A 21,583-nucleotide genomic window follows, 5' to 3' on the forward strand; every position below is an offset into this window, starting at 1 on the left:
ATGGTCCACGCTGTCTCTGGGACCCGTGTGTGTCCCACCAGACAACACGCCGGGACAGGAAGAGGCATAGACTCCCGTGGGAGTCTATGCCCGGAAGTGGGTGCAAATACCTGTCTTACCTGTGCCAACCTGTCATACCTGTGCCAACTGTGACACTGGAGGGGGGGAAGGTTCAGATGAGCGGAAGTTCCACTTTAGGGTGGAACCCCGCTTTAACATCAGGGGCAATCAAATGGTTACGTATGCTCCCTGGGACTGATTTTTTTAACTGTGTGGGGGATGGTTTAACTAAAGAAAGACAGAGATCTATGTTCTCACTTAGCAGAAATACAAGATCCCTGTCTTTGTTAATAGCAGAACGGCGGTCTGCCTTGTTTACAAAAATCTGGACAAACAGATCTATGAAAGATTTATATACGTCCACTCACACAACACACTCAAAAGTTGGGAACCAATGTGTGAGCTCAGGTCATTGATAGAACAGCAACATCGGGTGATCTCTGACCTCCTGCACAATGATAAGGTCTCTTGCACAAGACCGTAAAGTACAAAATATGGACGTACAGTGCAAACTACATCTGTTGTTGTGGCCCAGGAGCCACAGCTGCAGCGTATTTTTGCTCATAAGAAAAGCATGCAGGTCATGACCAGGGTAGTCTAAGGGCCCCCACTATTACCTGTTGCCCATATACTCCAACCTCCACCCCCCATGTTATTCCATAAGTAAGAGACCACACCTTGCTTTGGAGTAAAATGGCCACAACAGCCTTTATTACAAACCTCAAAAATACTCCAACCAAAATATATATAAATATATATAAATATATATCTCCATAAATATATATATATATAACCAAGAAAATGTGCAATATAAAATATACTTGTAAACATAAACATATAACCAATAACACACAAACATGCCCGGTCTGGTGATCTCTGACGGTGACCCATAACTTTACCAACCAACAAGTCACTGCGGTACCCATTTCCCACTTCTCCAGGCCTCGAGCTGTGACCGCTCGGAGACAACCTCCGCAGTGACAACCATACCGGTATTCCCTCCAACGTTCAGGAATACACCGGAGGGACCCATCTTAGCAATGGGCCCCCCACCCCATATCAGATGACTTCTGATTTTTACCGCCAACCGTCAAAGACCACCAGACACACACCGCCAGCATCCAATTCCGACTCCACAGCTGTCATGACATGCGATCCACGGCACCTGCAAGACAAAAAACAAACACAACAACCAAAAACCCATCTGAAAAAGTAGGGAGGGAGGGTGGGACAACTGCCTCCTCTCTGGTTCCCCTCCGACGAACTGGCTCAAAGCTCCGCCCCCTCCACCTTTTAAGCCGCTCCGCCCCCCTACAGCAACGGACACTCCCAGCTCCTCCTCCCAGCTTCTGCCTACAAATTAACCCCCTGCTGCCCTATCCATCCCTGTCATGCCCGGTCCTCCGTTATCTTCCTTGCAGTCATTGCACTCCGGGCCTCACTTGACCAGGGTAGTCTAAGGGCCCCCACTATTACCTGTTGCCCATATACTCCAACCTCCACCCCCCATGTTATTCCATAAGTAAGAGACCACACCTTGCTTTGGAGTAAAATGGCCACAACAGCCTTTATTACAAACCTCAAAAATACTCCAACCAAAATATATATAAATATATATAAATATATATCTCCATAAATATATATATATAACCAAGAAAATGTGCAATATAAAATATACTTGTAAACATAAACATATAACCAATAACACACAAACATGCCCGGTCTGGTGATCTCTGACGGTGACCCATAACTTTACCAACCAACAAGTCACTGCGGTACCCATTTCCCACTTCTCCAGGCCTCGAGCTGTGACCGCTCGGAGACAACCTCCGCAGTGACAACCATACCGGTATTCCCTCCAACGTTCAGGAATACACCGGAGGGACCCATCTTAGCAATGGGCCCCCCACCCCATATCAGATGACTTCTGATTTTTACCGCCAACCGTCAAAGACCACCAGACACACACCGCCACAGCCCACAAGGGTGACTACCTTACCCTTGCGGGCCACCCCACACCTGCAACGCCCTTCGGATGCCCTCCTGCAGACCCAAGGACCACAAATCAATCCCTACATCAGACAGATGCACCCCATCCCGCCTAAGGTACATGCCCACATTGCACTCCAATTCCCGGTGGCGAACCACAATCCCGCCTTGCCTGGCCACAAAACGCCCAATAACCTTATTGACCCGAATGCGGGTCTTCTGGATGCTCGACACCGAACGAGCCCACCGCCACGCCGTCCGCGCCACGATGTCCGACCACACCAGTACCGTACCCGGAAAGCGGGAACGCAGCCGCAGAAAATCAGACTTGATCTCCGCCAGCAAGTCCCGGATCTTCACGATCCCCAGGTCATTCCCCCCCGCGTGAATCACCAACACCGCCGGGGGACCCCCCCCGAGACACATGTCTCTCAATCTCCGACACCAAGCTACCCCAGCGCAGCCCAGGGACGCCCAACCACCGCAAACACGCCTCCCCCCTGGAAATCCCCAGCTGCCTGCCCTCCGGACGCTGATCTCCTCTCCTGGCCCCCCAACACACGTAGGAGTGGCCCACGATCCAGACGAGGCGAGCCGTACCTCCATCTGAAAGAAAAAACAACAACGTAAAAGCACCCCAACCCCCAGCAAACAAACCCACCAGCAAAAACCCCCAGAGAAAGGAACAAAACAGCGAGCTTAACACAAAGTCACACACAGTAACATACCCACATGAAAAGAGAACCGTACCCGCAACCCCAGCACAGGCAGTGCAGTAAACCCACCAAACTAAATCCCGTGCCCGTCCTATGCCGGAGTTCAAACCCCTGTTAGTTTATTTTTTATTTATTTTTTATTTTTTTTTGAAAGAGCACAAACTACAATTAAAGTAAAACCAAGTGCGGCCTGACGTAAGAACGAAAACGCCGCGACTCCCATCTCCCAATCCTGCGAACCGCAGCCTCATCCAAACCGCACCGGGCCGCCTCCGTGGCCGCCCCGATCCGGAACGAATGGGATGCAAACTCCTTCCCAACCAGGCCTACCGCCTGTAAACACTTACGAAAAACCGACACAAACTGGTATCTCGACAAGAAGGACCCTTCAGCGTGACACAGGAATGGTCCCTCCCCCCCAACACGGATTTCGCGAAAATCCCGCACCGCCGCCACCGGGCACACCCCCGATCCTGGTAGAGCAAACAGCGACACCAGCACCCCTCTGCCCAGCTGATCCGTCTTGGACCTGCGCAGCCAGAGGCCAACCCTGTCCGCCCCCAAGCGCACCTCCCCGTCAAACAACCCCCCGGCCACGTGCTTGGACGGGCTAACCAACTCCCCAACGCGAAAAGCCCCATAAAACGCTAAAGAAAAAGCAGCCCGAAACAATCGCACCTCATACTCCGAAGAACACACCACCCCCAACTGAGCACAGATCGCCTGCAAAATAGCAAACGTCACTGGCCTCCTCGTATCCTGAACCCTGCAGCGCCTGCGATAACCCTTCAACGCCTGACGCACCCAAAAATCCTTCGTCCAGTCCTCAACCCGCAACAGCTTAAACAAAAAGGCCAAACCCGCCAACTTCCGACCGATCGCAGAGACCGACGCCCCACCCTCCATATTCCGAGCCAGAAAGTAGATTACTAACAACCGCCAATCAATGCCCTGATCGACCACCCCCGCCTCCCGAACCAGACCATACCATTCCGACCAAACCTTTGAATAGGCCAACCAGGTGGGCCCACTCACTGACCGCCGAATCCATCCGGCCGCGACTCCAATGGCAGCTTCCAGATCCACTCCGGGCACGGCGCCCCGTCCGCCTCCGCGCCCGGCGCCAGCTCCCGGAACCGGTCCCACTGAAAACGAGACAGGGAGTCAGCCAACTCGTTTTCAACGCCCGGGATATGCACAGCGTAAACGAAGACATTAAGCTGCAAACAACGCAGGACCAACTGTCGCATCAAACGAATAACAGGAGGGGAAGAAGCCGACACCCGGTTCACCACCTGCACCACCCCCATGTTGTCGCAATTAATGCGCAACTTCAAATTCCGACACTCCTCCCCCCACAGCTCCAAAGCCAACACAATCGGAAAAAGTTCCAACAGGACCAGGTTGCCCAAGAACCCCGCCCTCCGGCCAAGGCTCCGCACTCCACCGTCCCCGGAAAAACGCCCCGTAACCCGAGGAACCCGCCGCGTCCGTAACCAAGTCCAAATCAAAGTTACTGACCGGGCCCGCCATCCACATGGCCCGGCCATTGTAAGAAGCCAAAAATTCATGCCAGACCCGCAGATCCTCACGATGCTCCCCCCCCAGCCGTATAAAGTGAGTAGGGACGCTGACCCCCGCCGTCGCCGCCGACAGCCGCCGGCAAAATATCCGCCCCATAGGAATAATTCTGCAGGCGAAATTCAGTTTACCCAAAAGCGACTGCAAGGTCCGCAACTGGACCTTACGCCGACCCTGAATCTCCCGAATCTCCCGCTGCAAATCCAACAGCTTGGCCTCTGGCAGCCGACACTCCATCGCCTGTGAATCAATCACGATCCCCAGGAAACTCAGTTCAGACGTCGGACCCTCCGTCTTATCAGCCGCCAGGGGAACCCCAAACCTGCCCGCGATGTGCTGCAACGTGGACAACAAGATCGCACACACAGCGGAGGCAGGGGGGCCCACGCAGAGAAAATCATCCAAATAATGAATGACCGACTCCAGACCCGCCGCATCCCGCACCACCCATTCCAAAAAGGAGCTAAACGTTTCAAAGTACGCACAGGAGATCGAACACCCCATCGGCAGGCACATGTCGACAAAATACTCGTCGCGCCAGCAGCATCCCAACAGCCGAAAGCTATCAGGATGAACCGGAAGCAGCCGAAAAGCCGACTCCACGTCGGCTTTGGCCATCAGTGCCCCACGCCCATACCGCCGCACCCACCGGACCGCGGCGTCAAAGGACGTGTAAGAAACAGTGCACACCTCAGGGTCGATGAAATCATTCACCGAGCCCCCCTTCGGAAAGGACAGGTGATGAATGAGCCGAAACTTCCCTGGCTCCTTCTTGGGGACCACCCCCAAAGGGGAAACCACCAAGTCGGGCCAAGGTTTTTCCGCAAGCGGCCCCCACATGCGCCCCAACGCCACCTCCTTCCGCAGCTTCTCGTCCACCACCCCTTGACGTTCCAACGCCGACTTCAAATTCCTGGCAACCCGCGGTACCCCCGGCAACGAGCACGGAATCGGAAAGCCATCCCGAAACCCCGCCTCCAACAACCGAGCCGCCGCCCTATCCGGATACCTACTTAGAAAAGGGAGCATCCTTGCCAGCATCACTGGCGTCCTCCCTCTTCTGAGCGGCATCCCCGGCCCGCTTCCCTTTTCGGAAACAACGGGACAACGCGTGGGCCCCACCGCAACCGGAACACTCGTGCTTGAACTTGCACGTGCCCCCGAACTTGCAGGCACCCTCGTTATATTGCCAGCAAACCCCCCACTTTTTTCCGGCCGACAGTCCCGAGGTAGGCGCACTCCCGGCCCCCCCCTGAAAAAACTGCGGCGCAGCCCTCGCCGAAGACATCAGCCTCATCCACAGGCTGATGTCCTTATGGTCCCAACGCAGTTCCGGCCGCACCGCCTTGCGCTGCCGAAACTGCTCGTCGTACCGGAGCCACGCCACCCCCCCATACGCCCGATGGGCTTCACCGATCGCATCCATGTAACAGAAAAGCGCCGAACAATGCTCTGGGCTTTTCTCACCGATGACACTCGCCAATATGGAAAACGCCTGAAGCCAGTTGGAGAACGTGCGCGGAATCAGCCGATACCGCCGCTTCTCTTCGTCCTCCTTCTTGGAATCGTCGGGCTTGACCCTATCCAAGTTGAACTTCTCCAACGGGAGAAGCGAGAAAATCTCCACAAACTCCCCCTTCCAAATTTTTTCCCGGACGTCCTGTTTCAAATGAGCCCCCAGCGGGCCCTCAAAACACACGTAAACCTCGCACCGCGCCGCGTCAGCCAACCGCACAATGTCCTCACGCACAACCGCCTCCTTCTTCCCTCCGTCCGCCGCCGCCACTGGCGCCGACGCGGGCGCCTCAGGGGCCACCGCGGGAGCTGCCACGGCGGCCCCCAGGGCCGTCTCCGGCACCTCCGCCGGGGGAACCCCCCACGGGGCAACAGGCGGTGGGGCCTGTCCCCGGTCAAAGCGCCCAACCAACGCCCGCAGCCCATCCATCAGATCCCGCAAAGCCCCGGCAGGGTCCCCCCCACCCGGCACCCCCCCACCCGAGGCGCCCGCCCCCCCCAGCTCCCCCCCCACTGGCGGCACCGGCCACCCCGCGCCCGCATGCACTCCCCCCAACAGGCCCTGCAATGCATGCGACAGTGCCAACGCATCAGGGGACTCACCTGGCGGCCCCGGGGCGTTCCTCACCGCCGGACCGGCGACAGCACCGCTAGGATCCGGAATTGCGTCCTCGTCCGAGACCTCCCCTTCTGAGCGATCCTCCGGTCCCCACGTAGGCGGGGGTGTAAGCCCCCCGGGGGAAGAGACCCCGGAGGCCGACGTTGTAGCCCGCAGGGGAGCAGCCACACGCACAGCCGATCCATCCGCAGCAGCCTGGCGATGTGGACCAGCCCTGCCAGCCCCACGTGCAGCAGACCCCCGGGCGCTCCCTGATCCACGCCGGGTAGAACAGCCCGCAGGCGATCCTCGCACCTGCCCGGGCCCTGTGACATCTTCCCTGTCCCAAGCAGCCGCAGCCGAAGTGGAGCCACCCCGAGCCTCCCTCCCCCCATCAGCAGAGCGTTCAGCAGCAACCCGAAGTCCACCCCCCCCCCCCCCCCGCAGGCATGATGGTTGCCCTCCCCCCCTCCGCAGAGCGTCCAGCAGAAACCAGCAGTCCACCCCCCCCGCAGGCAGGATGGCCGCCCTCCCCCCCTCAGCAGAGCGTCCAGCAGTGAGCACGGCATCTCCCCCCCCCGCAGGCAAGATGGCCGCCCGCCGTCCACGAGGCCCGCCCGCCCCTCCCCCCCCCCCCGGGTACGCGGCGGGAAGGCCGCTCAGCACCCCCTGAAGTCCCCTGGGATCTCTTCGCCGGCGGGAGGGAACGATCCTCCCCGGGGCTGCGAACCAAACGAGGCGGCCGAGGGACAGGCCCGGGAGAAAAACGCGCCGGAGGCCTAGACCTCCGCGCGCGCGGCAGCATCTCACCACTCCGATCGTCCGATCCGTCCGTTCCGACCGCTCCCGCCAGTCCACCGATCCGCGCCCGCAGCCAGTCCGGTCCACGCTCCTCCGCCTGACGCCGCAGTTCCGCGAGTAGCCGGTCCACCTCAGACATCTTCAGAGGAGCAGCGAGACAACTGCCTCCTCTCTGGTTCCCCTCCGACGAACTGGCTCAAAGCTCCGCCCCCTCCACCTTTTAAGCCGCTCCGCCCCCCTACAGCAACGGACACTCCCAGCTCCTCCTCCCAGCTTCTGCCTACAAATTAACCCCCTGCTGCCCTATCCATCCCTGTCATGCCCGGTCCTCCGTTATCTTCCTTGCAGTCATTGCACTCCGGGCCTCACTAACTGCTGGCACCAGCGTGTACTCATGCATGCATATGGGCATATTTTTCAAAATGTTAAATGTCAATGTCAAATGTGTTTATCTTTTGAAAAAAACATTCATATGCATGCGTAACTACACGCTTGTGCCAGTGGTTACGAGCTCACGGCATTTTCTGTAATACAAAAATACACTGCAGCTGTCTTTCGGGCACCACAAAAAACAGACGTGTCTTACAATGTACACACATACACTGAACTGCAAGAGACCTAATAGTTTAAAAATAGGTATTCAGAGTCTTATATAAGTCCTTTTGTTGTCCAGTGTCTTCCATTTTTATCACACATGTGTCAAAATGCACATTATTTGATTTAACCACTTAAGGACTTGTGTTGTTTACAAGTTAAAAACATTTTTTTTCACTAGAAAATTACTTAGAACCCCCAAACATTATACATTTTTTTCTAATACCCTAGAGAATAAAATGGCGGGCGTTGCAATACTTTCCGTCAAACCGTATTGCGCAGCGGTCTTACAAGCGCTCTTTTTTTGGAAAAAATACAGTTTTTTTAATTAACAGTACAACAGTAAAGTTAGCCCAATTTTTTTTATACCATGAAAGATAATTTTACGCAGAGTAAATTGATACCCAACATGTCAAGCTTGTGGAATGGTGACAAACTTTTACCCTTAAAAATCTCCATAGGCGACGTTTAAAAAATTCTACAGGTTGCATGTTTTAGTTACAGAGGAGGTCTACAGCTAAAGTTATTGCTCTCCCTCTACTGATCATGGTGAAACCTCACATGTGTGGTTTGACCATTGCTTTCATATGCAGGTGCTACTCATGTATGCATTCGCTTCTGCACGTGAGCTCATCTGGACGGGGCACGGCTAAAAAAAAAAATTCTTATTTATTTTACCTTTTATTTTTTATTTGTACGCTGTTCTTTTTAAAAAAAAAAAATGTGTCACTTTTATTCCTATTACAAGGAATGTAAACATCCCTTGTAATAGAAAAAAAAAAAGCATGACAGGTCAAAAACCTCAGATCTCATACATTCTTACACTAAAATGAAATTAAAAAAAATGGAGACGGGTGGGGGCCATCTTCCCCTCACTCGTCTCCATACCCAGGAAGGAGAAGGATCCGGTCGCCTCCGCCACTACCAATAGCTCCGGTAAGCGGCAGAGGGCACCGGAGAGCGGCAGGGAGGGGAGGGGGGCCTCTCCTGCTGCTGATAAAAGTGTTCCTGTGGCAAATCTGCCACAGAGACCACTATTATCGAAAACCGGACCGCCCACTGAAGAAGAGGATATCGGGGTTATGGCAGCTAGCTGCTGCCATAACAAAGATATCCCTCTTCAAAGAGAGGACGTATATTGGCGTATGACGGTCTAGAAGTGGTTAACATGTAAAAAAAAAAGACACCAAAAATTTTATATTTTTTGAAAGTAGAGGACTATGGGTACTTGTTTTGATGCAGTTCAGTCAATATTAATAGAAAAGGCATCAGGCAAACCAACTAAGGTGTGAATTAGTATTGCCACCTGTTTGGGATTCACCCAGACAGTTTGGGTTTTGAATCCCATGTCCGGGTTTCAGGCAGACTGAAACCCAGACACATTATTCAGACTGGATCTTGGCTCCCCAAGTAACCAAAATAGTCACAATGTGGGCGGCTGTCTTTGGGCAGGTTCAGCATCACTGGGGGGCAGGGCGATGATGTCAGCAAGAGCATTTTGGCCACACCCACTGTTTGCTACGGCACACTATGCACACCGCGTTATTACTCTACTTGGGGCACCCAAAGGACTCCAACCTTATTACTACATGTCTCACTAACCATCTGTCACAGGAACCGGAAGAGAGGGAGAACACACAGAAAAAACGGCAAATTGTATAAAATATTTACCATAATTTTCCTTTCCTGGTGCCAATCCATGTGGTAGTATGCATGTATACATGTGGTAGTATGCTGACATGTTGGCACCAGGAAAACTGAAAATTGTTTAAAATACTTACTGTCATTTTTCTTTTCTGCCTCCAATACACGGCAGCATACTACCACATGTATGTGGCATGTTGGCACCAGGATTATATCTTGTCCCTGTTAGGGCTGGTGTAGATAGGCAAGTGCAGTCTGCTTTCAGCTGAATTTAACCTGTTTGAGATCAGATGGGTTTCTTTTTACTGCCGATTGATGCAACATGATCAATATTTTTTCTCCCTGGTCAATTGTCTCAGATCAATTCAGATTGAAATGAATTCTGAATCGATTGGAAGGGAAGTCTATGACTATTTGCTTGTTTGCTGTTTTCATAGTTTTGATCAAATCACATGTAGCTTAAGGCCCCGTGTCTAAAAAATTTTGTTCATGTCAAAATGGCTTCTCTTCCCATACAAATCAGTGGGAATACAAAAGTGGCTTGAAGCAGGTTGATGCAGCTTATGCCTTGTACACATGGTCGGACATTCCGACCACTAAATCGTCTGAATTTTTCCGATGGATTTTGTCTGACTGGTGTTGCATACACACGGCCGAACAAAGTTGTCGGAAAATCCGATCGTTCGGAACGTGGTGACGTTCTTTCGTTACGACGGGACTACGTTCAGGCTAGTAGCCAATAGCTTTGGTCTCGTAATTTGATCTGAGCATGCGTGGCACATTGTCCAATCAGAATTCTCTACAAACGATCGGAAAAAGTCAGATCGGATTTTTTTTGTCAGAAAATTTGAGATCCTGCTCTCAAATTTTTTCAGTCGGAAAAGTCCGATAGAGCCCAAACATGATCGGATTTTCCGACAATATAATCCGATCGGACCTTTTCCATCTGAATTTCCAGCCGTGTGTACATGGCATTAGAAGGAGGTAAAATATATCTGTCAATGAACTTACAAATGTCTGAAACTGATCTCACATGTAAGTGGACTGTACCTGAAAGAAACCTGCATTTTCCAATAGACACAACCCCAAAGCCTGATGACACAGGCTCTAACCTTTGCATTACAATATTCAACCACATTTCTTAAAGTGCATAAAAATGTATGGAATCACCACTCTTGGAAAATGTTCATTCAGTTGTTTAAACGCTTCCCGTCCGCCTCACGCAGATATACTGTGGCAGAAGGGCATGTATAGGCAGATTAACGTACCTGTACGTTGCCCCTTAAGAGGTGGCTTGCGGACGCCGGGAGCTCCATGACCGTGATCGCGGGTCCCACGGACTCGATATCCGTGGCGATACCTGCGATCGTCTCACGTTGAGGAAGAACAGGGAGATGCTAATGTAAACAAGCATCTCCCCGTTTTACCTAATGACACCATCACTGATCACAGCTCACTGTAATTGGGAGCTGTGATCAGTGACGTGTCACACACAGCCCCTCCCTGTATGTGGTCTCAACATGTCCAAGCTCACCATCAGCTGTCATCAGGGGCGGACTGACCATTCGGGCACTCGGGCACTGCCGAGGACCCCATGCCACTAAGGGGCCCCATCAGGGTTGACAGCCTCAATAAAGCCAGGGATAGTATGTAAAAATCTGTGATTTTTAAAAAATCCCAAGATTATAGCTGCCCTGCCTCTCCAGTACCTTTTCAGTGTGTGTATGTGTATTCTGTGTGTGTATATTGTGTGTCTGTGTGTGTATACTGTATGTGTGTGTGTGTGTATACTGTGTGGCCCCCAAATCTCCTATTGCCTGGGGGTCCCTTAATTTCCTATTGCCCGGGGTCCCCATAATCTTCTCCTATTGCCCGTGGGCCCCATAATCTCTTATTGCCCGGGGGCCCCATGAGATGTCAGTCCGCCCCTGGCTGTCATGTATATAAAGGACCTAGAAGTGTTCTTTTATAATACAAAGGAGTTTTTTATTAGTATTAAAATGAGCATATACAACAACAGACTTATGGTGAACATTAAGAAATCAAATATTTTTGAATGGCATAGGCGGTTAAAGGAGGGGAAGGAAGATGTCCATGGTGAGGCAAGAAGTAGGCAGTGAAAAACAAAATGGACAGATGCAAATGTGGACAGAGTGTGAACCCTCGTATGCTCATGCTTGTGTGTTTTTTGATCACAAGGGACTAGTTCACTACAAGTTCTTAGAACATGGTACAACAGTCAACCAACATTGTTACTTGGAAATTCTGAAAAGGTTACGGAAATCTGTTTGGAGTAAAAGCCTGGAACGCTTGATTCTCCACCATGACAATGCTCCTGCACAAACATTTTTTTTTTTACAATCCATTCTGGCAATTAACCACGTCACGTAAATCGCTGTACCCGTACGTCAGTATTTTGACGCTTAATACGGGGGTTATGGCAGCAGCGAGCTGCCATAACCCCAGTATTTTCGTAAGCGGCGAGCGTTTCTCTTAAAGATAAAAGTGGTCTCCATGGCGATTCCGCCGTGCTACAGTCATCTCCGTCGCTTACCAGACCCACCAGTAGCGGTGGAGACGATTGTTTCCTCTCCCGTGGATGCCTGGCTGACGACTTTTTTTCAAGTGACATTTATTTTTTATATTTTTATTGCATTTTAGTGTCGTTTTTGGCCCCAGATCTCATATTTAAGAGGTCCTGTAATGCTTTTTTTCTATTACAAGGGATGTTTACATTCCTTTTAATAGAAATAAAAGTGACCCAACATTTGACAGTGTCAAAAATTAAAAGTAAAATAAATAAGATTTTTATTTTTATTTTAAAGTGACCCGTCCCGTTGAGCTCGCATGCATAAGCGAACAGATACGTGAGTAGCACCCGCATATGAAAACGGTGTTCAAACCATACATGTGAGGTATCACCATGATGGTTAGAGCGAGAGAAATAATTATAGCCCTAGACCTCCTCTGTAACTCAAAACTGATAAAATTGGACTAACTTTACTGTTGTCTTATTTTTTTAATTAAAAAAGTGTATTTTTTTCCCAAAAAAAAGTGTGCTTGTAACACCACTGTGCAAATATGGTGTGACAGAAAGTATTGCAACAATTATTATTCTCTAGGGTTTTAGAAAAAAATCTATATATATTTACGTTGGGGGTTCTAAGTAATTTTATAGCAAAAAAAATTATTTTAACTTGTAAACAACAAGTGTAAAAAAGAAGCTCGATCCTTAAGTGGTTAAATTGGCACACCTCATATAGATAAGACAAGATCTCTGCAATATAGATTAAAGTGATTGTAAAGTCTTGTTTTTTTTGTTTTTTGTTTTTAAATAACAAACATGTTATACTTACCTGCTCTGTGCAGTTGGTTTTACACAGAGCAGCCCGAATCCTCCTCTTCTCGGCTCCCTCTTCTGTGCTCCATGCCCCTCCCACCTGTTAAGTGCTCCCACAGCAAGCTGAGTCACAGCTCCCTGTGTCCATTCAGACACAGAGCCACAACCCGGCCCCGTCCCCTCTCTCTCTCCAGATTGGCTGATTGACCTGGATTGACATCAATGGGAGCCAATCGTGTTATGCTGCTGTCTTAACCAATGAGGACAATGAGGAGGGGAGTCCTGGGCAGCTGAGACACTTCTGCAACATTGCTGGATAAAGATGCGCTCAGGTAAGTATTAGGGGAGCTGAAGGAGGCTGCTGCACACAGAAATGCATTAAGATAAAAAAAAACCTTCTGCCTTCACAAGCACTTTAAATAGAAGGAATGTGTTGCAGACAATTGCAAAGTTATAAAAGTGCTAAAGACAAATTAAACGAGAGACCCAATCAAAAGAAATAATTTTTTACATTTGTTTTATTTTAGAACTGAACTGAAGATTCATTGTAATTGTTCTTTTTTTAGACTCTTAGAGTATGCAACGGATACCACAAAAATTCGTAGACAAGACTCTATTTCCACAATTCTATATGTTGCCGGGAATTCGGTTGGCCAGAGTCTTGCCTGGGACTTTATCAGAAGCCATTGGAAGACATTCCGTGAAAAGTAAGTGCTCAGTCACTGCTGTAAAGAAGGAAGGTACTTTGACGCTATTGAATTTCTCAAAAAATGATAGTAAATAATGTCATAGGATTTCTAAGCTCTTGTACACATGGTCGGACATTCTGACGGAAAATCTCCGATCAGACCGTGTTGTCGGATAATCCGACCGTGTGTGTGCTCCATCGGAATATCCGACCGACAAAGTTTTAGAGCTGGGCTATAAAATTTTCCAATAACATGACATTCCGATAAGGGCGGCACAGTGGTGTAGTGCGTAGTACTCTCACCTAGCAGTAAAAAGGGTTTCTGGTTCAAATCCCAACAACAACACTACCTGCCTGGAGTTTGCATGTTCTCCCTGTGCCTGCGTGGGTTTCCTCTGGGTACTCCGGCTTCCTCCCACACTCCAAGGACATGCAGGTAGGTCAATTGGCTTCTGTCCAAAATTGGCCCTAGTATATGACTGGGGACATTGGATTGTGGGCTCCTTGAGGGTAGGGACCAATGTGAGTGTGCTATGTACAGGGATAGGGGTAGACACTCACTCCGGTTGAACTGGATGGACTAGTGTCTTTATTCAACCTTACTAACTATGAAACTATGATCCGATCAGACTTTGTCCGATCATTTGTAGAGAATTCCGATTGGACAAAGTGCCTTGCATGCTCAGATCAAATTCCTAGACCAAAGCTATGGGCTACTAGCCTGAACGTAGTCCCAACGAAATAACATCATCATGTTCTGAACGATCAGCTTTGTCCAACTGTGTGTATGCAACACCAGTTTCGGACAAAATCTGACGGCTTTGGTTGTCGGAATGTCCGACCGTGTGTACAAGGGCTAAGAATTGTATAATCACAGCAGCAGGCTGAGGGAAGTAGGACCTTAGTGAGGGTCTTCAGTCCCTGCTGGAAGAGAGTCTCTCTGCTGTGATCAGGGGAAGCATAAAAGAATACTACATGTCCTCAACAATACAAGTTTACTATATTTAAGTTTAAAGCGCTTTAAGAAATGGGGTAAGAAATATTATTGCTCTGATTCGAATAGTAAAGAAGTACGTATAGCCTAACTCTTGGCAAATAAAAAATTATCCCTTTAATGCAGGGTTTCTCAACCAGGTTTCCATGGAACCATTGGGTTCCTCCAGTGGTTGCTAGGGGTTCCTTGAGCCAAAAGTGATTTCTGCCTCTTAAATAAGTAACCACTGACACCAATGATATGTTTATTTATGTGTAAGGGGGGGGGGGGGTTCTTCCCAATAACCACAAATGTACAGTAAGGAGCATTCCTCCCACTGGCTATCACACTAATGTACTAGGAAATGTAAATATATGGAAATGGAAATATAAAAATGTAAATATAATTATTATTAGCAGGTGTTCATGGAAGCCAAAAAGTTTTAAGGGTCTCCATGTTAAAAAGGTTGGGAAAGGCTGCTTTAATGTATTACATACAGTATGTATTACATACAGAGAGCTAAGAACATACGCTGAGAGCTGCTTTACCTATTATCAGTCCAGGTTCCATTACAGGACAAAGTGTGGCAAATGTCCTGTTGGGCCCTTTACCAATAGTCAGGAAATGAAATATATGTGTAGCACTTACCACCAAAGGAGCGGCTGATAATTGATTGGGCCTGTACTCTGCTCTTCTCACCCCAATGATTTGGCTCAACCCGCTTGACACAGCTGTGTAACAGTGTTGGTGTGTAACCCAATAATAAAAGGACAATTGAATAATCACAGATCACATGCACTTTACCTGTGTTGTCCCCTGGGTATACACGGTTACACCTGTCTGAAGAATGAAAAAGACTCACAACAGATTGTATTAAACCAGAATATAAGTTTACTAGAACAGGTTCAAACATTAACACAAGAACCGTAATGGCATACAGTACTGAAGCAAATACTGAGGCAAGTAGTTGTGAATGGCTATCACCCAAAGGTTACCTGAGCGACCACTACAGGCATGTCTCCAAGTGGGACTAATGCTCAAGCGGTAAGATGTCATCACTGGGCACCTTCCCACTTCCGGTAAACTGTGCAGACGCTATAAGCTCTGTAATATCCTAGCAATAAAATAAATAAGATTGCGCTATGGACAACTTCTACCTATTCACTACACGGGTCAAGAAAAAAAACTATAAAATCAAGTGAAATCAAGTGAATGAAACTAATAATGGTGAGATGAACTCCAGAGGTTGAAGCTGCCTGTGCTTGAAACCTGCCCCTAAATATAGGAGTAGGCCAGAAATCTGAAGTGTAAATTAAGCTATGGCGCTAAAACCTTTTTTAACGTGCACTGTGGGTGCCAAAATTATGTATATGTGTGTGGTGATCTATTATCTCTGCTGATGATCTAAACAATTGATGTGAACTAATATGGAAATCTCCTAAAATCCACTATATACGTGATATCTACCAAAATACGTGTTGGTATATCTAAGTAGATATTAAAATAAAATTGAGAAAGGAAAAAAAGGGAAAATTAAAGAAAAAATGTGTGTCTGTTGACTTGCAACTCAGAAATGCACATGTGTTGCAAGAAAATAGTGAATAAATCGCATGAAAATAAATAATTAAAAATAATACATATGTGCTTGGTAAAGAAATCATATGCAAACCATAAACCAATATCTATAAATTATGCTCTATGTTCAGAATCCTCAAAAGTGACAGTCCAAAGGGTTTGTATTGCACTATGGTTGTACTTCTGTTTCCTCCTATGTGTATTTGCTAAACGGACTATTTGTGGAAGGAAAAGTGCAAAGCATTCCCCCAGCATAGCAGAAGCAGAGCCCAAGGAAAGCTGCACAGTGGCTCATACTGTGACTGCTCGGTTAACCCATTGAGGGTTTTTGGTCTGGTGAGCGCACATATATATCTTTTTCCTAACACAGAGTGGCGCACCGGAGAGGAATGACTTTAACCCTTCTGCACTAGTCACCTTGCTCTATCCCCCTCACTTGACAAAAATTCCATGCGTTTTTCAGCAACTGAATGATGCGACTTTGAAAAAATTTCCGTTGGACATTGAAAGATTTTTTTTGTTATTTTTTCTTGGTACTTTTACAAACGCTTTGGACTGTCACTTTTGAGGATTCTGAACATAGAGCATAATTTATAGATATTGGTTTATGGTTTGCATATGATTTCTTTACCAAGCACATATGTATTATTTTTAATTATTTATTTTCATGCGATTTATTCACTATTTTCTTGCAACACATGTGCATTTCTGAGTTGCAAGTCAACAGACACACATTTTTTCTTTAATTTTCCCTTTTTTTCCTTTCTCAATTTTATTTTAATATCTACTTAGATATACCAACACGTATTTTGGTAGATATCACGTATATAGTGGATTTTAGGAGATTTCCACATTAGTTCACATCAATTGTTTAGATCATCAGCAGAGATAATAGATCACCACACACATATACATAATTTTGGCACCCACAGTGCACGTTAAAAAAGGTTTTAGCGCCATAGCTTAACCACTTCCCGACCGCCGCACGACGATGTACGTCGACAGCATGGCACGGGCAGGCATATGGGCGTACCTGTACGTCCCTGCCTTCCCGCGGGTCGGGGGCCCGATCGGGCCCCCGCCCGGTGCCTGCGGCGGTCGGTATTCGTGCGGGAGCGATCCCGGACGAGGGGGCGGCCATTCGTTCATGGCCACCCCCTCGCGATCGCTCCCGACGAATAGGAATCGTTCGTGACATCACTTCCTCTCCTGTAATGTAAACACAGGAGAGGAAGTGATGTATTCTCTCCTCCGTGTCGGTATTTTTCGTTCCGACACCGAGGAGAGAGGATCGGTGAGTTGCACCAACACGTCACTACACAGTAGAACATGCCAGGCACACTCACACCCCCCCGATCACCCCCCCAATTACCCCTGCCCCCCAGTCACAGTGACACCAATGTCATTTTTTTTTTTTTGCATTGGTGTCATTTGTGACTGTAAGGCCGCGTACACACGCGGGGACTGTTCGCTCAACTTTGTCCGTCAAACAGTTTCAGCGAACAGTCTGCTCAAAATTAGCATGGACAGACTTGCCCACACACGACGAACGAACAGTTTGCTGAAACCGTGCGCGATGACGTGAACGGCACGTACGACGGGACGGAAAATACGACGTCCTATACACTGCATTACAACTTTCGGCGTGTAAATCCTTTCTGAGCATGCGCAGAACTTAGTTTGACGAACAAGCCTACACACGAGGGGACTGTTCGCTGAAACCAAGTTTCAGCGGACAGTTTTTCGGAATTTCCGAAAAACTTTGTTCAGCAGACTGTTCGCTGAAACTGTCCGCTGAAAGCCCACACACGGGCGGACTGTCCGCTGAAACACTGTTCAGCGGACAAAGTTGGGCGAACAGTCCCCGCGTGTGTACGCGGCCTAATAACTGTTAGGGCAGTTAGGGTTAGCCCCCTTTAGTTCTAATGTACCCCCTTAACCCCCCCAATAAAGGTTTAACCCCGTGATCACCCCCCGTCGCCAGTGTCACTAAGGCTGGGTTCACATTGCAGCGGTTTATGAGAACGAATGTGATTCGCACCGCACTGCAGTGCAAATCACATCCGATCTCTGTGCGATTCGAGTTCAGCCATTCGCCGCACCCGCCGCAAATTCGCACGGGACCCTTTTTTTGGCCCGCAGCAGAATCGGATCGCATGGGTGTTCACACCATGCGATCCGAGTTTGCAGATCGCACTGCGATATGCGAACTGATCTGGGGGTGTCATTAACATTTCACTGACACTCCCAGCAGTTCGCATAGGGCAGTGTGAACTGCCGCCGGGAGGCATGCGATGCGGGAACCCGCCGCGGATTCGTGGCGTTCTCACATCGCTCCAGTGTGAACCCAGCCTAATAAGCGATCATTTTTCTGATCGGCGTATTAGTGTCACAGGTGACGCTAGTTAGGCAGGTAGGTATTTAGGTTTGCCGCAGCTTTTTATAGCGCCAGGGACCCCCATATACTACCGCATAAAGCCCCCTGATTGCCCCCTAGTTAACCCTTTCACCAGTGATCACCATATAACTGTTACAGGTGACGCTGGTTGGTTAGTTATTTTTTTATAGTTTCAGGGCACCCGCCATTTATTACCTAATAAAGGTTTAACCCCCTGATCACCCGGCGGGTGTCATTTGTGACTGTAATAACTGTTAGGGCAGTTAGGATTAGCCCCCTTTAGTTCTAAGGTACCCCCCTAACCCCCCCAATAAAGGTTTAACCCCGTGATCACCCCCCGTCGCCAGTGTCACTAAGGCTGGGTTCACAGTGCAGCGGTTTATGAGAACGAATGTGATTCGCACCGCACTGCAGTGCAAATCACATCCGATCTCTGTGCGATTCGAGTTCAGCCATTCGCCGCACCCGCCGCACCCGCCGCAAATTTGCACGGGACCCTTTTTTTGGCCCGCAGCAGAATCGGATCGCATGGGTGTTCACACCATGCGATCCGAGTTTGCAGATCGCACTGCGATATGCGAACTGATCTGGGGGTGTCATTAACATTTCACTGACACTCCCAGCAGTTCGCATAGGGCAGTGTGAACTGCCGCCGGGAGGCATGCGATGCGGGAACCTGCCGCGGATTCGTGGCGTTCCCGCATCGCTCCAGTGTGAACCCAGCTTAATAAGCGATCATTTTTCTGATCGCCGTATTAGTGTCACAGGTGACGCTAGTTAGGCAGGTAGGTATTTAGGTTCGCCGCAGCTTTTTATAGCGCCAGGGACCCCCATATACTACCGCATAAAGCCCCCTGATTGCCCCCTAGTTAACCCTTTCACCAGTGATCACCATATAACTGTTACAGGTGACGCTGGTTGGTTAGTTATTTTTTTATAGTTTCAGGGCACCCGCCATTTATTACCTAATAAAGGTTTAACCCCCTGATCACCCGGCGGGTGTCATTTGTGACTGTAATAACTGTTAGGGCAGTTAGGGTTAGCCCCCTTTAGTTCTAAGGTACCCCCCTAACCCCCCCAATAAAGGTTTAACCCCGTGATCACCCCCCGTCGCCAGTGTCACTAAGGCTGGGTTCACATTACAGCGGTTTATGAGAACGAATGTGATTCGCACCGCACTGCAGTGCAAATCACATCCGATCTCTGTGCGATTCGAGTTCAGCTATACAGATAGTATGGCTGAATTCGTGTCGCACCCGCCGCACCCGCCGCAAACTCGCACGGGACCCTTTTTTTGGTCCGCAGCAGAATCGGATCGCATGGGTGTTCACACCATGCGATCCAAGTTTGCAGATCGCACTGCGATATGCGAACTGATCTGGGGGTGTCATTAACATTTCACTGACACTCCCAGCAGTTCGCATAGGGCAGTGTGAACTGCCGCCGGGAGGCATGCGATGCGGGAACCCGCCGCGGATTCGTGGCGTTCCCGCATCGCTCCAGTGTGAACCCAGCCTAAAAAGCGATCGTTTTTCTGATCGCTGTATTAGTGTCACAGGTGACGCTAGTTAGGCAGGTAGGTATTTAGGTTCGCCGCAGCTTTTTATAGCGCCAGGGACCCCCATATACTACCGCATAAAGCCCCCTGATTGCCCCCTAGTTAACCCTTTCACCAGTGATCACCATATAACGGTTACAGGTGACGCTGGTTGGTTAGTTATTTTTTTATAGTTTCAGGGCACCCGCCATTTATTACCTAGTCTCACTAGTGTACCCCTAAATTTAGGGGTGTCTACTTTCCAAAATGGGGTCATTTGGGGGGGTTTGTGCCATCTTGGCATTTTATGGCCTTCAAAACTGTAACGCCCTTAGAAAGCCTGAAGGCGGTGCTTGGTTTTCGGGGCCCCGTACGCGGCTAGGCTCCCAAAAAGTCCCACATATGTGGTATCCCCGTACTCAGGAGAAGCAGCAGAATTTATTTTGGGGTGTCATTTCACATATGCCCATGGCATGCGTGAGCAATATATCATTTAGTGACAACTTTGTGAAAAAAAAAAAAAAAAAAGTTTGTAATATTCCCGCAACTTGTGGCAAAATATAAAATATTCCATGGACTCAACATGCCTCTCAGCAAATAGCTTGGGGTGTCTACTTTCTAAAATGGGGTCATTTGTGGGGGTTTTGTGCCATCTTGGCATTTTATGGCCTTCAAAACTGTAATAGGTAGTGAGAAGTGAACTCAAAAATTTACGCCCTTAGAAAGCCTGAAGGCGGTGCTTGGTTTTCGGGGCCCCGTACGCGGCTAGGCTCCCAAAAAGTCCCACATATGTGGTATCCCCGTACTCAGGAGAAGCAGCAGAATTTATTTTGGGGTGTCATTTCACATATGCCCATGGCATGCATGAGCAATATATCATTTAGTGACAACTTTGTGAAAAAAAAAAAAAAAAAAAGTTTGTAATTTTCCCGCAACTTGTGGCAAAATATAAAATATTCCATGAACTCAACATGCCTCTCAGCAAATAGCTTGGGGTGTCTACTTTCTAAAATGGGGTCATTTGTGGGGGTTTTGTGCCATCTTGGCATTTTATGGCCTTCAAAACTGTAATAGGTAGTGAGAAGTGAACTCAAAAATTTACGCCCTTAGAAAGCCTGAAGGCGGTGCTTGGATTTCGGGGCCCCGTACGCGGCTAGGCTCCCAAAAAGTCCCACATATGTGGTATCCCCGTACTCAGGAGAAGCAGCAGAATTTATTTTGAGGTGTCATTTCACATATGCCCATAGCATGTGTGAGCAATATATCATTTAGTGACAACTTTGTGTAAAAAAAAAAATATATATTTTTTTTTGTCATTATTCAATCGCTTGAGGCAAAAAAATAAAATATTCAATGGGCTCAACATGCCTCTTATCAATTTCCTTAGGGGGTCTACTTTCCAAAATGGGGTCATTTGGGGGGGTTTTGTACTGCCCTGCCATTTTAGCACCTCAAGAAATGAGATAGGCAGTCGTAAACTAAAAGCTGCGTAAATTCCAGAAAACGTACCTTAGTTTGTAGATGTGACAACTTTTGCGCAAACCAATAAATATACAATTATTGACTTTTTTTTT

General features: G+C 48.6%; 1 protein-coding gene across 1 annotated transcript in view; it reads left to right on the top strand.

The window, feature by feature from the left end:
* Nucleotides 1-21,583, top strand: part of LOC143964141 (aminopeptidase N-like) — a 133,592-nt gene that overhangs the window by 102,569 nt on the left and 9,440 nt on the right. Inside the window, exon 19 of the mRNA XM_077473836.1 lies at nt 13,405-13,545. Coding sequence (XP_077329962.1) covers nt 13,405-13,545 — 141 coding nt within the window. The remainder of the gene's footprint in view (nt 1-13,404; nt 13,546-21,583) is intronic.

The sequence above is a fragment of the Lithobates pipiens genome, unplaced genomic scaffold (assembly GCF_037356315.1).
Source record: "Lithobates pipiens isolate NorthernLeopardFrog02 unplaced genomic scaffold, aLitPip1_a1.2 Scaffold_8, whole genome shotgun sequence".
NCBI classification, from domain to species: domain Eukaryota; kingdom Metazoa; phylum Chordata; class Amphibia; order Anura; family Ranidae; genus Lithobates; species Lithobates pipiens.